General features: G+C 45.7%; 1 protein-coding gene across 22 annotated transcripts in view; it reads left to right on the top strand.

The window, feature by feature from the left end:
- Positions 1–18,514, top strand: part of NFASC (neurofascin) — a 201,101-nt gene that overhangs the window by 126,421 nt on the left and 56,166 nt on the right. For 15 of the 22 annotated variants that reach the window (XM_050762356.1, XM_050762342.1, XM_050762340.1 and 12 more), the window contains 4 exons: positions 405–601; positions 1,047–1,169; positions 9,972–10,142; positions 14,411–14,461. In XM_050762356.1, the coding sequence (XP_050618313.1) occupies positions 405–601; positions 1,047–1,169; positions 9,972–10,142; positions 14,411–14,461 (542 nt within the window). The remainder of the gene's footprint in view (positions 1–404; positions 602–1,046; positions 1,170–9,971; positions 10,143–14,410; positions 14,462–18,514) is intronic. The other 7 variants (XM_050762345.1, XM_050762304.1, XM_050762305.1 and 4 more) reach the window with 1 other exon arrangement.

Raw genomic sequence — 18,514 nt, 5'->3', positions numbered from 1 at the left:
TGCTAGTAGGAGGTTGGAAATGTCCTGGGGTGGAAGAAGCAGTAGACTCTAGATTCTAGAAATGAAAATCTCTCCTCGATGATGTGTTTAACATAACCCCTGAGTAGCTACTTGAGTATCTAACACTTAGAGCCACGAGTCCCAGTCTTAGCTGGGTAGAAATACTAACGCCAGGCCCCTGCCCTGGAGAGTCACCTGAGTGGGACCTGGGACTTTGCTTTTTGTTGAGCTCTCCAGATGGTTCTTCTGCTCGGCCAGGCTGGTACCTGTTGGTATAGGGGTGCCACGATGGGGCTGCGAGAGGCAATTTTGGTACTGAGTCAGGAACTAGGGATCTGAGATCTGCCTGGAGCCCAGAGCCCACCCCATTCGTCTTGGTTGCCCCTGCTCCCCACTCTCCACAGCTTCCACTGGACACGAAACAGCAGATTCTTCAACATTGCCAAGGACCCCCGGGTGTCCATGAGGAGGAGGTCTGGGACCCTGGTGATTGACTTCCGCAGTGGCGGGCGGCCAGAGGAATATGAGGGGGAATATCAGTGCTTCGCCCGCAACAAATTTGGCACAGCCCTGTCCAATAGGATCCGCCTGCAGGTGTCTAGTGAGTAGCGTGGGGCAGGGCTGAAATGCCCTGCTCCTGGGTAAATGGAGAGTGGGGGATGTGGAAGGCCATTCCAGAAGGGCTGCACTTGCCCTTGGCCTGCAGATGCCTTGGTGTTCTCTATGCATCTTCCCCAGCTCAGAACGATTCCTTGGAAAGGAAGCTCCCAAAGCTTCCTTTTGAAGTTGTTGTCTGCAACAATTTCACTGGCCACTGTGGGCACAGGAGAGGGGAAAGGAGGGGAGGCTTTGAAGATGCCTCCCTTCTCCTGCCTCTCAAGGGCAGCCCCTCGAGTAGGCTTATGTGCCCTGTCCCTCTCTCTTGCTCCCTCCTTATCCAGGTGCCCTTTCTGTTTCTCCTCTTTGCATGCCTGCCTCTGACCCTGCTCCTTGCCCTGGGCCCAGCCATCACCCTCACTTTGTCCTCTTTGTCCACTTCTCTCCAGAATCTCCTCTGTGGCCGAAGGAAAACCTAGACCCTGTCGTGGTCCAAGAGGGTGCTCCTTTGACGCTCCAGTGCAACCCCCCGCCTGGACTTCCATCCCCGGTCATCTTCTGGATGAGCAGCTGTGAGTCTTGGGGGCCTGGTGTGGTGTTTATATTTTAACCTTAGGGAGCGGGGTAGGTGTGTTAAATGAGGAAGGGCTTACCCGAGCTAGAAGAGCTTGATTTGTGAGAAGCAGATGCAATGTGGCAACCGGGCTGAGAACACAGGCTCTGCAGAGAGAGGCTGCTGGGGCTTGTTTTCTAGCCTGGCTGCTGTGTGATCTTGAGCAAATTGCTTACATCTCTGGGCCTCAGTTTCCTCTTCTGGAAAAAAACAGAGCTAATCATAGTGCTTCTCTAATAGGATTATTATAAGAACAAATGAGTCCATACGTCCAAAGTGCTTAAAACAGGGCCAGACACACAGTATGCACTTGGTAACATGATAATGAAAATGAAGAGTAAGACAGAAGGGATTAGGGGAGAAGATGAGAAATGGTTTTTCCAGTTGGCCAATTGAAAGCAGTTGATACCAAACCACCTCTTTCAATTATTGGCTGGTCTGGATTTACTCTGATTCGCTCTTCTGGTAGGAGGAAGGGTGAATGGGGAATTGAAACCTTTCATAAAGGAGTGATGGGGAGATAAGGTATCTGGAGCAGGGACAGAGTAACATCTTTCAGTGATTGTTCTGGCTCAATTTTCGACTGAGGCTCATTCAACCTTTCCGGACCTCAGTTTCTTCCCATGTTTTCAATTTAAATAAAAGGAGAAGCATTAATAAAGGTAAATAGAAAGCTGTTATCTCTCTGTGTGTCTTTCTGGCTTCCTGTCCTCCCTCTCTCTGCCTACCTGTTTGCCCCCTCTCCTCATCCTTCCATCCCTCCTTTCCCATCTATCCAGCCATCCATCAACCTATATCCCCACCTGCCTACCTGCCAGTCATCCATCCTTCTATCCATCCCTGAATTCTTAGCAGCCTACTTTGAAAAGAGGCTGCCCTGTTGATGAGGCAGCATTGTAATTTGTTTTGCAGGTTGAGGATGGCTTTGTGCTCAATCACTGTCTCTCTCCTCCCCCATCACAGTGCACATTTGTGGGGAAGGCTGCCTGGCCACAGGCTGCTGGCCTCATTTGTTAATTCATAGTTCAACCTCCCCTCTCTCATCTCTCCCACATCACATTCACCACCAAATGGTGTTTACTCTGCCTCCCAAGTAGATCTTAGACCCTTGTCTTCTTTCTGTCCTCATTGACATCCCCCCTGCCCCAGCCACCATCAGTTTTTCCCTGGGTAACAAGAATTATCCATACAGGCCTCCCTGGTCTTTCTAAAAATGTGATAGTTAATTGATAGTTTCATTCATCTGCTTAAAGCCCTTCTTTGGCTCCTCCATCACCTCAAAATAATGGTCCAGAATCCCTTTCCCTGGCACCCAGTCCCATTCCAGATCTGGCCCTCTGCCTCTGCAGCCCTTCTCCCACCTTATCGCCCTACGCCACTGAGTGGACTGTGTACTCTTAGCCTTTAGCACACACTCTTCCAGCTCCTTAGAAACCTCAGCTCCTCTCTCTTTTCTGCTGGTATAAGATATGCAGCCTTTAAGGCCCAGCTTAGGACCCCCTAGAATGCACTGGGTTCGTTTCTGCAGTTCATCCCCTTCTAACTGGTGTGTTCTGCTCACCATGGTGCATTGCAATTGTTTATTTATCTGCTGCCTCTTCTACTAAACTGGAAGTTATTTGAGAGCGGTAACAGTCTTGCTCATCTTTCACCAGCACCTAGCACAGTGCCTGGCACATAGTAGGCCTACAGTAAATCAGGAATGGTTAGAAGAGCTGACCAGCCCATTGTGGGGAAGGTGGCTTCGTTAACCTTGTGCTTTAAGAAATGGTGACTTAAAAAAAACAATTGTGGGGATAGAAAGGAGATAGCTGTGAGTAGTCAGCTTTAGGTATATTCTAACAAACCTAACAGCCTGGAAACCTGGTCTTTTGGGTTTACATCAGATATAGCACTTGAAAAAAAAAATATAGTCAACATTTTCAGCCACTCCAATGATATCATTAATCAGACATTTTCATATTTTAACACCTCTAAAATTGAAAGGCCTCTTAAAACTGATGACGTACATCGTTGATTAGTATATATCTTACAGTTATAATCAGTAGTGCTTTCTTCTTTTTTTTTTGTATGAACCTTTTTTTTATTATTACACTTTATGTTCTAGGGTACATGTGCACAACATGCAGGTTTGTTACATATGTATATATGTGCCATGTTGGTGTGCTGCACCCATTAACTCATCATTTACATTAGGTATATCTCCTAATCCTATCCCTCCCCACTCCCCCAACCCCACGACAGGCCCTGGTGTGTGATGTTCCCCTTCCTGTGTCCAAGTGTTCTCATTGTTCAGTTCCCACCTATGAGTGAGAACATGCAGTGTTTGGTTTTCTGTTCTTGCGATAGTTGGCTGAGAATGATGGTTTCCAGCTGCATCCATGTCTCTACAAAGGACATGAACTCATCCTTTTTTATGGCTGCATAGTATTCCATGGTGTATATGTGCCACATTTTCTTAATCCAGTCTGTCATTGATGGACATTTGTGTTGGTTTCATGTCTTTGCTATTGTGAATAGTGCTGCAATAAACATACGTGTGCATGTGTCTTTATAGCAGCATGATTTATAATCCTTTGGAATGTAATGGAATGGCTGGGTCAAATGGTATTTCTAGTTCTAGATCCTTGAGGAATTGCCACACTGTCTTCCACAATGGTTGAATTAGTTTACAGTCCCACCAACAGTGTAAAAGTGTTCCTATTTCTCCACATCCTCTCCAGCACCTGTTGTTTCCTGACTTTTTAATGATCACCATTCTAACTGGTGTGAGATGGTATCTCATTGTGGTTTTGGTTTGCATTTCTCTGATGGCTGGTGATGATGAGCATTTTTTCATGCGTCTGTTGGCTGCATAAATGTCTTCTTTTGAGAAGTGTCTCTTCATATCCTTTGCCCACTTTTTGATGGGATTGTTTGTTTTTTTCCTGTAAATTTGTTTGAGTTCTTTGTAGGTTCTGGATATTAGCCCTTTGTCAGATGAGTAGATTGCAGAAATGTTCTCCCATTCTGTAGGTTGCCTGTTCACTCTGATGGTAGTTTCTTTTGCTGTGCAGAAGCTCTTTAGTTTAATTAGATCCTGTTTGTCAAATTTGACTTTTGTTGCCATTGCTTTTGGTGTTTTAGACATGAAGTCCTTGCCCATACCTATGTCCTGAATGGTATTGCCTAGGTTTTCTTCTAGGGTTTTTATGGTTTTAGGTCTAACATTTAAGTCTCTAATTCATCTTGAATTAATTTTTGTATAAGGTGTAAGGAAGGGATCCAGTTTCAGCTTTCTAATTATGGCTAGACAATTTTCCCAGCACCATTTATTAAATAGGGAATCCTTTCCCCATTTCTTGTTTTTGTCAGGTTTGTCAAAGATCAGATGGTTGTAGATGTGTGGTATTATTTCTGAGGGCTCTGTTCTGTTCTGTTGGTCTGTATCTCTGTTTTGGTACCAGTACCATGCTGTTTTGGTTACCGTAGCCTTGTAGTATAGTTTGAAGTCAGGTAGCATGATGCCTACAGCTTTGTTCTTTTGGCTTGGGATTGTCTTGGCAATGTGGGCTCTTTTTTGGTTCCATATGAACTTTAAAGTAGTTTTTTTCCAATTCTGTGAAGAAAGTCATTGGTATCTTAGTGGGGATGGCATTGAATCTATAAATTACCTTGGGCAGTATGGCCATTTTCATCATAGTGATTCTTCCTATCCATGAGCATGGAATATTCTTCCATTTGTTTGTGTCCTCTTTTATTTCATTGAGCAGTGCTTTGTAGTTTTCCTTGAAGAGGTCCTTCACATCCCTTGTAAGTTGGATTCCTAGGTATTTTATTCTCTTTGAAGCAATTGTAAATGGGAGTTCATTCATGAATTGGCTCTCTGTTTATCTGTTATTGGTGTATAAGAATGCTTGTGATTTTTGCACTTGATTTTGTATCCTGAGACTTTGCTGAAGTTGCTTATCAGCTTAAGGAGATTTTGGACTGAGATGATGGGGTTTTCTAAATATACAATCATGTCATCTGCAAACAGGGACAATTTGTCTTCCTCTTTTCCTAATTGAATACCCTTTATTTCTTTCTCTTGCCCGATTGCCCTAGCCAGAACTTCCAACACTACGTTGAATAGGAATGGTGAGAGAGGGCATCCCTGTCTTGTGCCAGTTTTCAAGGGGAATGCTTCCAGTTTTTGTCCGTTCAGTATGATATTGGCTGTGGGTTTGTCATAAATAGCTCTTATTATTTTGAGATACGTTCCATCAATACCGAATTTATTCAGAGTTTTTAGCATGAAGGGCTGTTGAATTTTGTCAAAGGCCTTTTCTGCATCTATTGAGATAATCACATGGTTTTTGTCTTTTGTTCTGTTTATATGCTGGATTACGTTTATTGATTTGCATATGCTGAACCAGCCTTGCATCCCAGGGATGAGGCCCACTTGATCATGGTGGATAAGCTTTTTGATGTGCTGCTGGATTCGGTTTGCCAGTATTTTATTGAGGATTTTTGCATCGATGTTCATCAGGGATATTTGTCTAAAGTTCTCTTTTTTTGTTATGTCTCTGCCAGGCTTTGGTATTGGGATGATGTTGGCTCATAAAATGAGTTAGGAAGGATTCCTTCTTTTTCCACTGATTGGAATAGTTTCAGAAGAAATGGTACCAGCTCCTCCTTGTACCTCTGGTAGAATTCAGCTGTGAATCCATCTGGTCCTGAACTTTTTTTGGTTGGTAGGCTATTAATTATTGCCTCGATTTCAGAGCCTGTTATTGGTCTATTCAGGGATTCAACTTCTTCCTGGTTTAGTCTTGGGAGAGTGTATGTGTCCAAGAATTTGTCCATTTCTTCTAGGTTTTCTAGTTTATTTGCATAGAGGTGTTTATAGTAGTTTCTGATGGTAGTTTGTATTTCTGTGGGGTCAGTGGTGATATCCCCTTTATCATTTTTTATTGCGTCTATTTGATTCCTTTTCCTTTTCTTCTTTATCAGTCTTGCTAACGGTCTATCAATTTTGTTGATCTTTTCAAAAAACCAGCTACTGGATTCACTGATTTTTTTGAAGGGTTTTTTGTGTCTCTGTCTCCTTCAGTTCTGCTCTGAACTTAGTTATTTCTTGCCTTCTGCTAGCTTTTGAATGCATTTGCTCTTGCTTCTCTAGTTCTTTTAATTGTGATGTTAGGGTGTCAATTTTAGATCTTTCCTGCTTTCTCTTGTGGGCATTTGGTGCTATAAATTTCCCTCTACACATTGCTTTAAATGTGTCCCAGAGATTCTAGTATGTTGTATCTTTGTTCTCATTGGTTTCAAATAACGTCTTTATTTCTGCCTTCGTTTCATTATGTACCCAGTAGTCATTCAGGAGCAGGTTGTTCTGTTTCCATGTAGTTGAGCGGTTTTGATTGAGTTTCTTAATCCTGAGTTCTAGTTTGATTGCACTGTGGTCTGAGAGACAGTTTGTTATAATTTCTGTTCTTTTACCTTTGCTGAGGAGTGCTTTACTTCCAACTATGTGGTCAGTTTTGGAATAAGTGCAATGTGGTGCTGAGAAGAATGTGTATTCTGTTGATTTGGGGTGGAGAGTTCTGTAGCTGTCTATTAAGTCTGCTTGGTGCAGAGTTGAGTTCAATTCCTGGATATCCTTGTTAACTTTCTGTCTGTTGATCTGTCTAACGTTGACAGTGGGGTGTTAAAGTCTCCCATTATTATTGTGTGGGAGTCTAAGTCTCTTTGTAAGTCTCTAAGGACTTACCTTATGAATCTGGGTGCTCCTGTATTGGGTGCATATATATTTAGGATAGTTAGCTCTTCTTGTTGAATTGATTCTTTTACCATTATGTAATGGCCTTCTTTGTCTCTTTTGATCTTTGTTGGTTTAAAGTCTGTTTTATCAGAGGCTAGGATCGCAACCCCTGCCTTTTTTTGTTTTCCATTTGCTTGGTAGATCTTCCTCCAACCCTTTATTTTGGACCTATGTATGTCTCTGCACGTGAGATGGGTCTCCTGAATACAGCACACTGATGGGTCTTGACTCTTTATCCAATTTGCCAGTCTGTGTCTTTTAATTGGAGCATTTAGCCCATTTACATTTAAGGTTAATATTGTTATGTGTGAACTTGATCCTGTCATTATGCTGTTAACTGGTTATTTTGCTTGTTAGTTGGTGCAGTTTCTTCCTAACATTGATGGGCTTTACGTTTTGGCATGTTTTTGCAATGGCTGGTACTGGTTGTTCCTTTCCCTGTTTAGTGCTTCCTTCAGGAGCTCTTGTAGGGCAGGCCTGGTGGTGACAAAATCTCTCAGCATTTGCTTGTCTGTAAAGGATTTTATTTCTCCTTCACTTATGAAACTTAGTTTGGCTGGATATGAAATTCTGGGTTGAAAATTCTTTACTTTAAGAATGTTGAAAATTGGCCCCCACTCTCTTCTGGCTTGCAGAATTTCTGCCGAGAGATCCACTGTTAGTCTGATGGGCTTCCCTTTGTGGGTAACCCGACCTTTCTCTCTGGCTGCCCTTAACATTTTTTCCTTCATTTGAACTTTGGTGAATCTGACAATTATGTGTCTTGGAGTTGCTCTTCTCGAGGAGTATCTTTGTGGTGTTCTCTGTATTTCCTGAATTTGAATGTTGGCCTGCCTTGCTAGGTTGGGGAAGTTCTCCTGGCTAATATCCTACAGAGTGTTTTCCAACTTGGTTCCATTCTCCCCGTCACTTTCAGGTACACCAATCAGATGTAGATTTGGTCTTTTCACATAGTCCCATATTTCTTGGAGGCTTTGTTCATTTCTTTTTACTCTTTTTTCTCTAAACTTCTCTTCTCACTTCATTTCATTCATTTGATCTTCAATCATTGATACCCTTTCTTCCAGTTGATTGAATCAGTTACTGAAGCTTGTGCATTTGTCACGTAGTTCTCGTGTCATGGTTTACATCTCTATCAGGTCATTTAAGGACTTCTCTACATTGGTTATTCTAGTTAGCCATTCATCAAATCTTTTTTCAAGGTTTTTAGTTTCTTTGCGCTGGGTTTGTACTTCCTCCTTTAACTCAGAGAAGTTTGATCGTCTGAAGCCTTCTTCTCTCAACTCGTCAAAGTCATTCTCCGTCCAGCTTTGTTCCGTTGCTGGCGAGGAGCTGCGTTCCTTTGGATGGGGAGAGGTGCTCTGATTTTTAGAATTTTCAGCTTTTCTGCACTGCTTTTTCCCCATCTTTGTGGTTTTATCTACCTTTGGTCTTTGATGATGGTGACGTACAGATGGGGTTTTGGTGTGGATTTCCTTTCTGTTTGTTAGTTTTCCTTCTAACAGTCAGGACCCTCAGCTGCAGATCTGTTGGAGTTTGCTTGAGGTCCACTCCAGACCCTGTTTGCCTGGGTATCAGCAGCGGAGGCTGCAGAAGAGTGAATTTTGCTGAACAGCAAATGTTGCTGTCTGATCATTCCTCTGGAAGCTTCGTCTCAGAGGTGCACCCAGCCGTGTGAGGTGTGAGGTGTCAGTCTGCCCCTAGTGGGGAATGTCTCCCAGTTAGGCTACTCGGGGTCAGGGACCCACTTGAGCAGGCAGTCTGTCCGTTCTCAGATCTCAAACTCCATGCTGGGAGAACCACTGCTCTCTTCAAAGCTGTAAGACAGGGACATTTACATCTGCAGAGGTTTCTGCTTCCTTTTGTTTGGCTATGCCCTGTCCCCAGAGGTGGAGTCTACAGAGGCGGGCTTCCACCCAGTTCGAGCTTCCCGGCCACTTTGTTTACCTCCTTAAGCATCAGCAATGGTGGGCACCCCTCCCCCAGCCTCACTGCTGCCTTGCAGTTAGATCTCAGACTACTGTCCTCGCAATGAGGGAGGCTCCGTGGGCATGGGACCCTCCGAGCCAGGCGTGGGATATAATCTCCTGGTGTGCCATTTGCTAAGACCCTTGGTAAAGCACAGTATTAGGGTGGGAGTGACCCGATTTTCCAGGTGTTGTGTGTCACAGTTTCCCTTGGCTAGGAAAGGGAATTCCCTTCCCCCTTGCACTTCCCGGGTGAGGCGATGCCTCGCCCTGCTTCAGCTCTCACTCGTTGGGCTGCACCCACTGTCCGACACACCCCCATGAGATGAACCCGGTACCTCAGTTGGAAATGCAGAAATCACCCGTCTTCTGTGTCGCTCATGCTGGGAGCTGGAGGCTGGAGCTGTTCCTATTCAGCCATCTTGGTGCCACAGTAGTGCTTTCTTCTTAGGGATAAAAAACAAAGGTATACATTATAATTGATGATTACATTTTTACTAAATACAGCAAGGCCAAGTTCAATTTCATTTAATTCAGCAGACAGTTGAGTGCCTCCTATATGCCGAGTCCTAAGACAGGTGCTGGGGCATAAGATGAACAGATCCCTGGCCTCAAAGTGCTCTCGCTGCTAGCTTGAGAATTTGAGCCTTGGGGAACACCTGAAGGCTTGTGTTCCTTCTGCTGGCCCCACAGCCAGTGAGATCTTTTGTGGCGTGAATAGGAGAGAGAAAAGTGTGGCCACAGAGCATGGACATGGTGGGCAGACAGGTCTACGTCTAAACTCCTGCTCTCCTCTCTGCCTTTGCAATGCTGAACGTATTACATCCTCTGCTTTCTGATCTGTAAAATGGGAATAAGCCATACTTCAGAGTTGAGAGGACTAGACCAAGTGATGTCAAGCTCCTGGTCACCACCTGACCCTCTGTAAAGTATTCTGTCGCCAGGACTGCGGTGGTGATGATTACTGTTATTACTACTAACCTGCTGCTGTACCTCTGTTTTCTTATAGCCATGGAGCCCATCACCCAAGACAAACGTGTCTCTCAGGGCCATAATGGAGACCTGTACTTCTCCAACGTGATGCTGCAGGACATGCAGACCGACTACAGTTGCAACGCCCGCTTCCACTTCACCCACACCATCCAGCAGAAGAACCCTTTCACCCTCAAGGTCCTCACCAGTAAGTGCAGGCCCCTGCCCGGGGGCTGTGGGCCAGGGAAAGAAGCCTACTGACCCCACCCAGCCCTAGGTACCTGAGTCTAGGGGGAGACTTCTCCTTGAGGCTGACCTAGAAATCCTTCTAACTCATGGTGCCTGAGCCACTTCAGCTGCTCTTAAATGATCTCTCTTGATTGTGAAACCTTGAGTTAAACTTGGTCCTACCCTAAGTCAATTCTTCTTAAATTCTGGTGGGAATCAGAATCACCTTAGAACTTGGCAGCGTACCCAGAACCAGCCTATTGCACCTCAACAGCCCTAAGCCTCTTTGTTCTTTATGAGCCCTCCAGGTAATTCAAGTGCACCCCAGAGTCTGAGAACCACTGCTTCCAGTGGTCATCTAGAACCCCTCTCCGGACCCAGCTTGATTATTTCTTTTATTTCTTCTCATTGCTTGGGTATCTTTATTTCTACAAGAAATAGCAGAAAATATGAAAATTAGTGGAGACACCAAAATAAATTGTATTTGATTCTGTAATACGTATATGCTGAACCATATGGAATTGCTATGTTTGTAAGTTGCAGGCTTATGTTTTCGTTTTATTTGTTTTCATTTCTATTCCCTGATTCTGTTTGACTGGTACAAAAGCAAATCAGCATTTCCTGACCCATTATAGCGTTGGTGGCTCTCCCTTGAGGAGAGAGAGAAGCTTAGTCAGAAATGTTCTTCTTGGCAAGGACAAAGCAGCCTAGAGCTTTTGCTGCAAAGTCTCAGCCCACTCAGGACATTGGAAGTTCTCTATGTTGCTGCACACCATGGATTTGTAACACGTCTTCCATAAAGGAGCCCCCCAAAGAATAGACCTTAGTCTGGCTCATGCTGTGGGTGTTGTTTTTGATGCTCTGGACAGTGAGGATGGTCGGGGAGGCCAGTAGAGATCACCATGTGGGTGCTGGCAGTTTGCAAAGGTCAGAGAAAATAGGCTGACCCTGGCTCCCTGGAGCCCCTGCAGAGGTGGTGGACAATGGCTCCCCGGGTGGATGTGGGTCAGGAGAGGTTCGGGCGACATCACTTCTCATTCTGGACAGGTAGGAGGTGTGACCATTAGCATTCTGTTTCTTCCTCCCCGTCCCTGCTGATGATGGAGGCAGGTGGTCCTGAGAGCTGACACAGCCCCATGCTCCATTTTCACCATGGCACAGAGGTGGATCCAAAAGGAAGCAGCTTCCTTTTTTCTTCCCCTTCTCATGGTTTTTTTTCTTTCTTTCTTTCTTTCACCTTTTCATTTTCTTCCTTTTTCTTTTTCACTTCCTTCTTTATTTCTCCTCCCTCTTTCTTGTTCTTTCTTCTTTTCCCTCTCTCTGTTCTGTCTTGGAACTCCATTCTGCCTCCCTCTAATCACTGCCTCCTGCCTCTGCAGTGTCCCCACGCACTGATCTGCGTTGGTGCTGGGCTGCCAAAGGTGGTAGCCGGCAGGGTTGCCTAACACCTGCAGCAAGCCCCTCGCGTTACTGGCAGGGTGACCTGGCTCCACTCTGCTTGCTCCCCTGTCCCTGGCTTTCTCATTCCTGACCTAAGCCCAGGGAGACCCCTTGGAGGAGGAAGTTGGTTTGTCTGCAGTGTCTCTTCGGTCCTGCCAACTGGCTGGGCTGGGGAGGACAGTGTGGTCTGCTAAGTGGCCTCAGCAGTCAGGACAGGACTAACAGCATTGGCAAGGGGAGGAGCAGGGATGTCAAGAACAAGATAAGATGCTCGCTGAGCTGAGACTGGACAGCCATCAGCATCACCGCCAGGGCCCCTCTCTCCCTGCCCGGATGATGCTGGAAGTCAGCCTGCTGCTTTTGGAACTGAGTCAGTTGACCTTCTGCCATCCTGGGCAGAGCCCATCACTGTCACTCAGAGTAGAGCAGTGGCCAAGAGATTGAGGTGGTGAAGAGTCTTCCTCTGTAGAATTAACTAACTTCCTCTGCAGTTAGAGATTTAAACAACATGTTGAAGTTGGACTTTCCAGAAACACTCTTTTCTCTACCAGAAAAAGTAAGGGATGTTTGTTAATGCTTCATTTCTTGGTCCTCTATTCCACTGAAAACTCTTTCCTCTGAATGGCGAGAAACCCCCTAGGTGATTGGAACAGAGCCCCATCAGCTTCCTGGAGTTCTCCCAGGGGCAGCTCTGGCTAGGAGCAAGTTCTGGGCATCTGAGCCAGCCCAGAATTGGGCACAGTTGCTTAAAATAGCACAGTGGTGCTCTCTCTACTTTCCTGTCTGGAGAGGACACAGGCTTTCTCTTGTACCTTCAGAACCAGGTCTGGGGTTGGAGGCAAAGCAGTCAGGCAGGGGCCGCTTCAAAGGCCCTATTCTCACCAGGCGCTCCTGTCACAGTTTGCCCATTTGGGAAGAAATAAATCTTATCATGTCCCATTTTTATTACCTGCATTGAAGGAAGTTGACAATGGTATGTAATGCAAAATACTGGGTAATCTGAAATCATTTTTAAAACCTGGGATGCAGTCAAAGATAAGCAGTGGAGTTGGGCTACAAAGCTGGGCCCATCCCACTTTGCCCATGCTGTAACAGGTCCTGGGTGCCTCCTGATGCAGTAAGAGGCAACTGTGGTAAGCGAGGAGGGTCCTCCCTGAGGCAGACACCAGAGCACATCCCTTCTTCTCCCTGATGTCTAAATGACCTTCTTGGAGCAGTCAAATAAGTTTCCCTGAATTTCTCACATGTGCTCCAGAATTCACAAACCATGAGGTCAGTTCTGGGGGTGGGCTACTTCTCTGGAGAGAGAGAGGTTGCATTTCACCTCGTGACATGGGAGCATGAAGGAAGGGCTGTGTCATCTGTGTTTGCCACCGTCCACCCCCAGGGGAGGAACAGAGTTGCCTCCCGAGACCAGCTGCAGCCCCAACCTGCCCTTGGGCCAGCCCATCTCTTCGTTGCATTGTGGATTAGTTCCTGCCTTTAGCTCCAGATGGATCCAAGCAGACTTCCCAAACAGGCTGGGTCTTTATAACAAACCCCATCTTAAGAGAGAGTTTTGAATAATGAAAATCTTCCTACCAGGTGGTAAGCAGATTTGGGATGCAGTGCAATGCCAGGCCCAGAAAAGGACTCTCATACCTCTTGCAACTAGTTGTAATGGGATTGGATCTGTCGTCAAATATGCAAATGTTTTGGCAGAGCCCCTGTTGTCCCTCAGGCAGTTGGATCGTGTTCTGAGCTCCTCAGGGCCATCTGCTTGGCTTCCAGTCAGCTGCACCCCACCCCCTTTTAGTACTGTCACAGTTTGGACCCAGTCGCTGGGAGGGACCGGAGGTAGAGAGGGAAAAGCTCCTTTAGGCCACTGGCGTGATGATGCGTCCTCTTCTGAAATGTCTTTCTCACTAAGGAGTAAATGCCGCAAGTTTGAATTACCTAACATTGGAACTGAAGCCACTGATCTTGCTCCATAAGGAATGTCTTCAATCCTGCATAGTCTAGAGAGCTTCGAACCTCCAGAATGTTCAGCAGGACTTTCCTAGTCTGAAGTGTAGAACTCACAGCTTGCACTTTCTCCTGTCCCAAGCTCCATTTCTAAATTCTAAAGCCTGAACCTCAGGGATGCTCTCCCCACCTCACTGAACCACTCCCGGCATCCTCTTACAAGGAGGGCTTTCTGCCAACAGAGACATCTCCAAGATCATAGTGGTACCCACCTGGGCAGACTCCAGTGACACATGTTGCTGGTTGTGGCCAGGGCCCCTTGGCCCCACTCTTTTGGTCAATGACCTCCTCCCATTTACCGCCAACCCCCTGCAGCTTAGCTTCTGCCCAGGCAGGACTTTGCTCTTCCCCGGAGCTCACTAACACTCCTTTCTCTTTAGCTGCTCCAAGAGCTGGCCTGACCCAGAGTCCTGGGAACTGAGGATTTTGATAAGAAGGAGTTGTTCAAAAGACGGCTACAGGACACCACTAATCCTTCTCTCATTTGTTTGAAAATATAGCAGGACCAAATAATTAAAGTTCAAACCTAATTTCTTTAATTAAAAAAAAAAACATTATTTTATTATTGCCTTCTTTTGCAGGATTTAACCTTTTTTTTTCCTCCTTTTGTGGGCTGTTTTGTGTTGCTTGTTCTTCACTGAGCGTGTTGCCTTTCCAAATATGCCGTGTCTTTCCTCTGCAAAAGACCACTGCTGCCCTCCTTGGTTGTTTTTGTGGCTTTGCATTTGTTTTTTCTCTCCCCGTTTATGCCTCTGTGACTTCTCCGTGGCCTCCTGTTTGCTCACCCTCTTTTGTTTATTACAGACCACCCTTATAATGACTCGTCCTTAAGAAACCACCCTGACATGTACAGTGGTGAGTCGCAGCGGTAACCTTGGGAGTAACCTTGCCTGTGCTAACCCCAGTTTGCCTAACTTGACTGATACCACGTCATTAACTCCTGCTGGGTGGCAGCTGGCCCAGCCAGGGTGCCAAGGTGACACCTCCAGAAGGCTGCCTGCCAGGAGGCAGTGTGGGGGTTTGAGGTGGCCCACCTGGTGGTGTGGTCTCCTCTAACAGGCATGCCTGAAGTTGCTGAATTCTCAACAAGTTGTTCAAACCAGGGTAGGACTTCAAAAAAACTTCTTGAAAAGCAGAAACTTTTACTGAAAAGTAGAAGCTTAGGAATCAGGGATGGACGGATGGAGAATATCTTAGAATAGGTGAGTTCCATAGTGAAGAGGAAACAGGAAGTCTGGTTCCTTTTGGTGGCTGAAAGAACACAGAACGCTTGTTAGTATGTTCAGTTAACTCTTATGTGCCTAGATAGGAATTGCCTGCTTTGTAATCTCAACTTAGTTACCGGGAGTACCATTTCACAGCGAGGTCCCATGTCTCTTTAAAATCCATCTGGAGTAAGAGCCCAGCTCTGAGTTCTCTTTCTTTTTTTTTTTTTTTTTTTTTTTGAGACGGAGTCTCACGCTGTTGCCCAGGCTGGAGTGCAGTGGCGCGATCTCGGCTCACTGCAAGCTCCGCCTCCCGGGTTCCCGCCATTCTCCTGCCTCAGCCTCCTGAGTAGCTGGGACTACAGGCGCCCGCCACCGCGCCTGGCTAATTTTTTGTATTTTTAGTAGAGACGGGGTTTCACTGTGGTCTCGATCTCCTGACCTTGTGATCCGCCCGCCTCGGCCTCCCAAAGTGCTGGGATTACAGGCTTGAGCCACCGCGCCCGGCCTGTGTTCTCTTTCAAGATGAGTGTAAATGAGGTGAAACCATCCACTGTACCCTCTCACCTGGGCCTCTCCCCTCCTCTGGTAGTGTATGCAAATCCAGTGCCCACCAGTCCACACTTGCGAGATGTGGAACAATTACAGTGAGGCATGGTTCTAACTCATCACACAGCTGGTTGCTCAGTCTGATTAATAAGGTAATTGGCTGTTTCCACACCTGAGTTACCCCTCACCATGGCTCAAATATGTGTTATTTTCCCTGAGCAGCCAGAGGCACCATCATTTGCTGGCTCTGGTGAGGCAGCTGGCCCCCATCATTAGTTATGCCTCAGAAGCTGAGGCTGCAGGTCTCCAAGGGACATCACTGTGGGCTGAAACAGATAGGAAGTGTCTGCACTGCGATGTGCTAATATAAAGGATGATGAGTGACTGGAGTAGGGGATGGGATGAGGGAGCGGGAGTCAGGGAGAGAGGCAAAGGCTCTAACTTGGCACCAAGCAGCTAGAACCACACTGAGATCCTGCCAAAGAGATTTACTACCCAAGGAATCAGGGGACCTTTGTTGGATTCTAAGCATTGTTTGTTTTCAAGATAATGGGGCCATCCACTATTGTGTTAAGAGCCCCAGAGCCCTGGTATGGAATGGGCCTTGTTCTAAATTAGATTCCAGGTAATCTGTTATAGGAAGTATTCTGTAAGCCAGAGTGTATCAGAGCCAGAAGGTCCCTTAGAGACCATCTGGTCTAAGTTCCTCACTTTATGTAAGATAAGTCATGCAGGCAACATACGCATAGAGTTGTTTCATCAATGGAATAAGTTCGAGTGATTCTGGTCACCTAAACCAGTTTGTGACCGTTGATGAAACTATTCTTGCACGAGAATGAGTGGGAGTTATGAGACCCATCCAGGACTAGGAAACAAGCAAAGCTTACAAGAGTTTATGTGGAGATTGACCCCTTGTCCTCAATCCAGGGTAGGATGGAGTTGACCCAAGTATGAAGCTGCTGGAAAGGATATAAAGTCAAAGGGAGACGTATTTTGAACACAAGGCAGCTAGGCTGATGCTTCTAGCAAGATATCAAAGGGAAAAGGAAGGAAGGAGGATGACTTCTTTCTGGAGTGCAGGCATCTGGACAGAGAGACTTGGTGAAAAGTGCCCAGTGCATCTGTTTGGCTCTGAAATATGGCATGTCCCTTTTGTAGCAGGAGGGCTACCCCATACTTCTATTTTGTTTTAGTGATTTCTAGAGTGGATTGGTATCCTCTGAACGTTGCCAGGTGCCCCCTGACCTGCTGAGTGGCAGGAGATTCTGGTCTGAGATTGTAACTTACCACTTAGGGTTCACCCAGGTGAGGAGATTAAGGAGGTGGTTAAGAGTGTGTGCTCTGAGGTACACTGCCTTGAATTAAATCCAAGGTCCGGGACATACCATTGAGTGATGCTGGGTAAGTCATTTAGTCTCAGAACTTTAATGTTCTCATCTGCCAAATGGATGTATTACCTGTCTCATAGGATTGTTGTGAAGATTAAACAGGATAATGTGCTTATGGTTCCTAGTATGTGTTGGGCACATTCTCGATACTTAACAAATGTTACCCATTATTGGTTTTAAAGGGAATGGTTTAGTGTTGACTGTATCCTGGATAGTTCTTCCATGTTTCTGAAATTAAGAAAGACACAGAGAACTTAAAGAGAAGCCAAGGGGGAGAAAAGCAGGCGCAATTATAGGAAGAAAGTACCATAGAGGGAGAAATTGTAGGGCAGACCAGAGAGACAAAAGCTGTTCAGATCCTCAGCTGTGCTGAGAACTGCATAAGAAGAAAAGTTCCAACTACTGCATATGGGATTTGGGTTAGACTTACAGGAGAAATTTCCTGGCACTGAAAGGTATCAAATATTACTAGACAAAGAGTTTTTCCTATCTTCTGGGGTTGTTTAGTCAGCCATTCCTAGAGTGAGAGAGGTGGATGAGACGCCAAGAATCTGGCCCCATGAGTCTCTGGTTCTCAATTCTGAGAATCAAAAGCAGCAAAGTGGTCTGGATGTAGGATCCAGATGCTCCTAAAAGCTGTTTTTGGCAGAGGTCCTCAGATACGTCTGATTCATTGAACTATCTTGTCCTGTTAACACATAGCACTTGACAGAGGGGGGCAACTAAGATTGTCAGCAGTCTTGGTGTTTCCTCCAAAGAGATGATCAAGAGGCATTTTTCACTGGACCTTTAAGGCCAGCATGATCAAGGCATTGTCATCTGTTGTCTGCTCGCTGACCATATTCCCCCAGAAACCCATGAGCCCAGTCTGAGCCACAGCTTACGAGAGCAGGAGAGGACTGGCTGTCCCTGGGCAAGAAGTCAAATGGGCCTGTGAGGGAAGCTCTTCCTGAATCCACACAGATATGAGCTTTAGCATATGAACTCTGAGTTTGATCAGGCATTAAGTCAGACCCCACTCTGAAGATCAGGGCAAATAACTAATACTCTCCAGGGACCCCTGCCTCCATGATGAAAGAGGGTGTCCCATGATAAGACGAGATAGTCATCTGCCACCATTTAGAGTTTCATCTAGTAATCACTGTTGTCTTAGAGTTTTCCTGTCTCTACTTCTGCAGGGAAGGAAATTAGGCACCCTCTTTGAGAACAGTGGCTCTCAAAGCCACCAGCTATATTATCCTTCCTAAATTTTCATATGAGTTCCTTTTGCTGCAATTGACTGCATTTCTTCATAACCTTTCCTTTAGGGCCATCCATCTCATTCCTTAATGATATCGTGTCCCCCAAATCTTCTTCAAGTTTCCATGCCTTTAAGAATCCAACTGAGGTGCCTTCAGAGCTGCTGAATTCCCTCCTCAGCTTCTTTTTCTCCACCTTGGGCCTGAGTTTTTTAATAGCCACTGAGGAGAGATGGGATCTTAGCTGAGATAGTGAGAATAGTAAAACACAGTGGAAGAGTTTCACCAGAGCACCTCACCAAGACAAAAATATCTTTCTCCTTTACCTCTTTTGCCCTTGGGTTTTCTTTGGTTTGAATAAGAAAGATATCCCTGAAGCTGACTGTCAGAAGTAGGAACAAGTGGGATGCCCATCTTTAGACAGAGGCAATGTAGAGTGGGTGGAAAGCACAAGTTTTTGATGCTAAATGGCACATAATCAAAAACATAACTAGCTTGTAACCTTGGGCAAGTCTGTTGACTTCACTG

Source organism: Macaca thibetana, chromosome 1, assembly GCF_024542745.1.
Source record: "Macaca thibetana thibetana isolate TM-01 chromosome 1, ASM2454274v1, whole genome shotgun sequence".
NCBI lineage: Eukaryota > Metazoa > Chordata > Mammalia > Primates > Cercopithecidae > Macaca > Macaca thibetana.
Note: the sequence above shows the minus strand (reverse complement) of the source record. Positions and strands in the feature narration are given on the sequence as shown.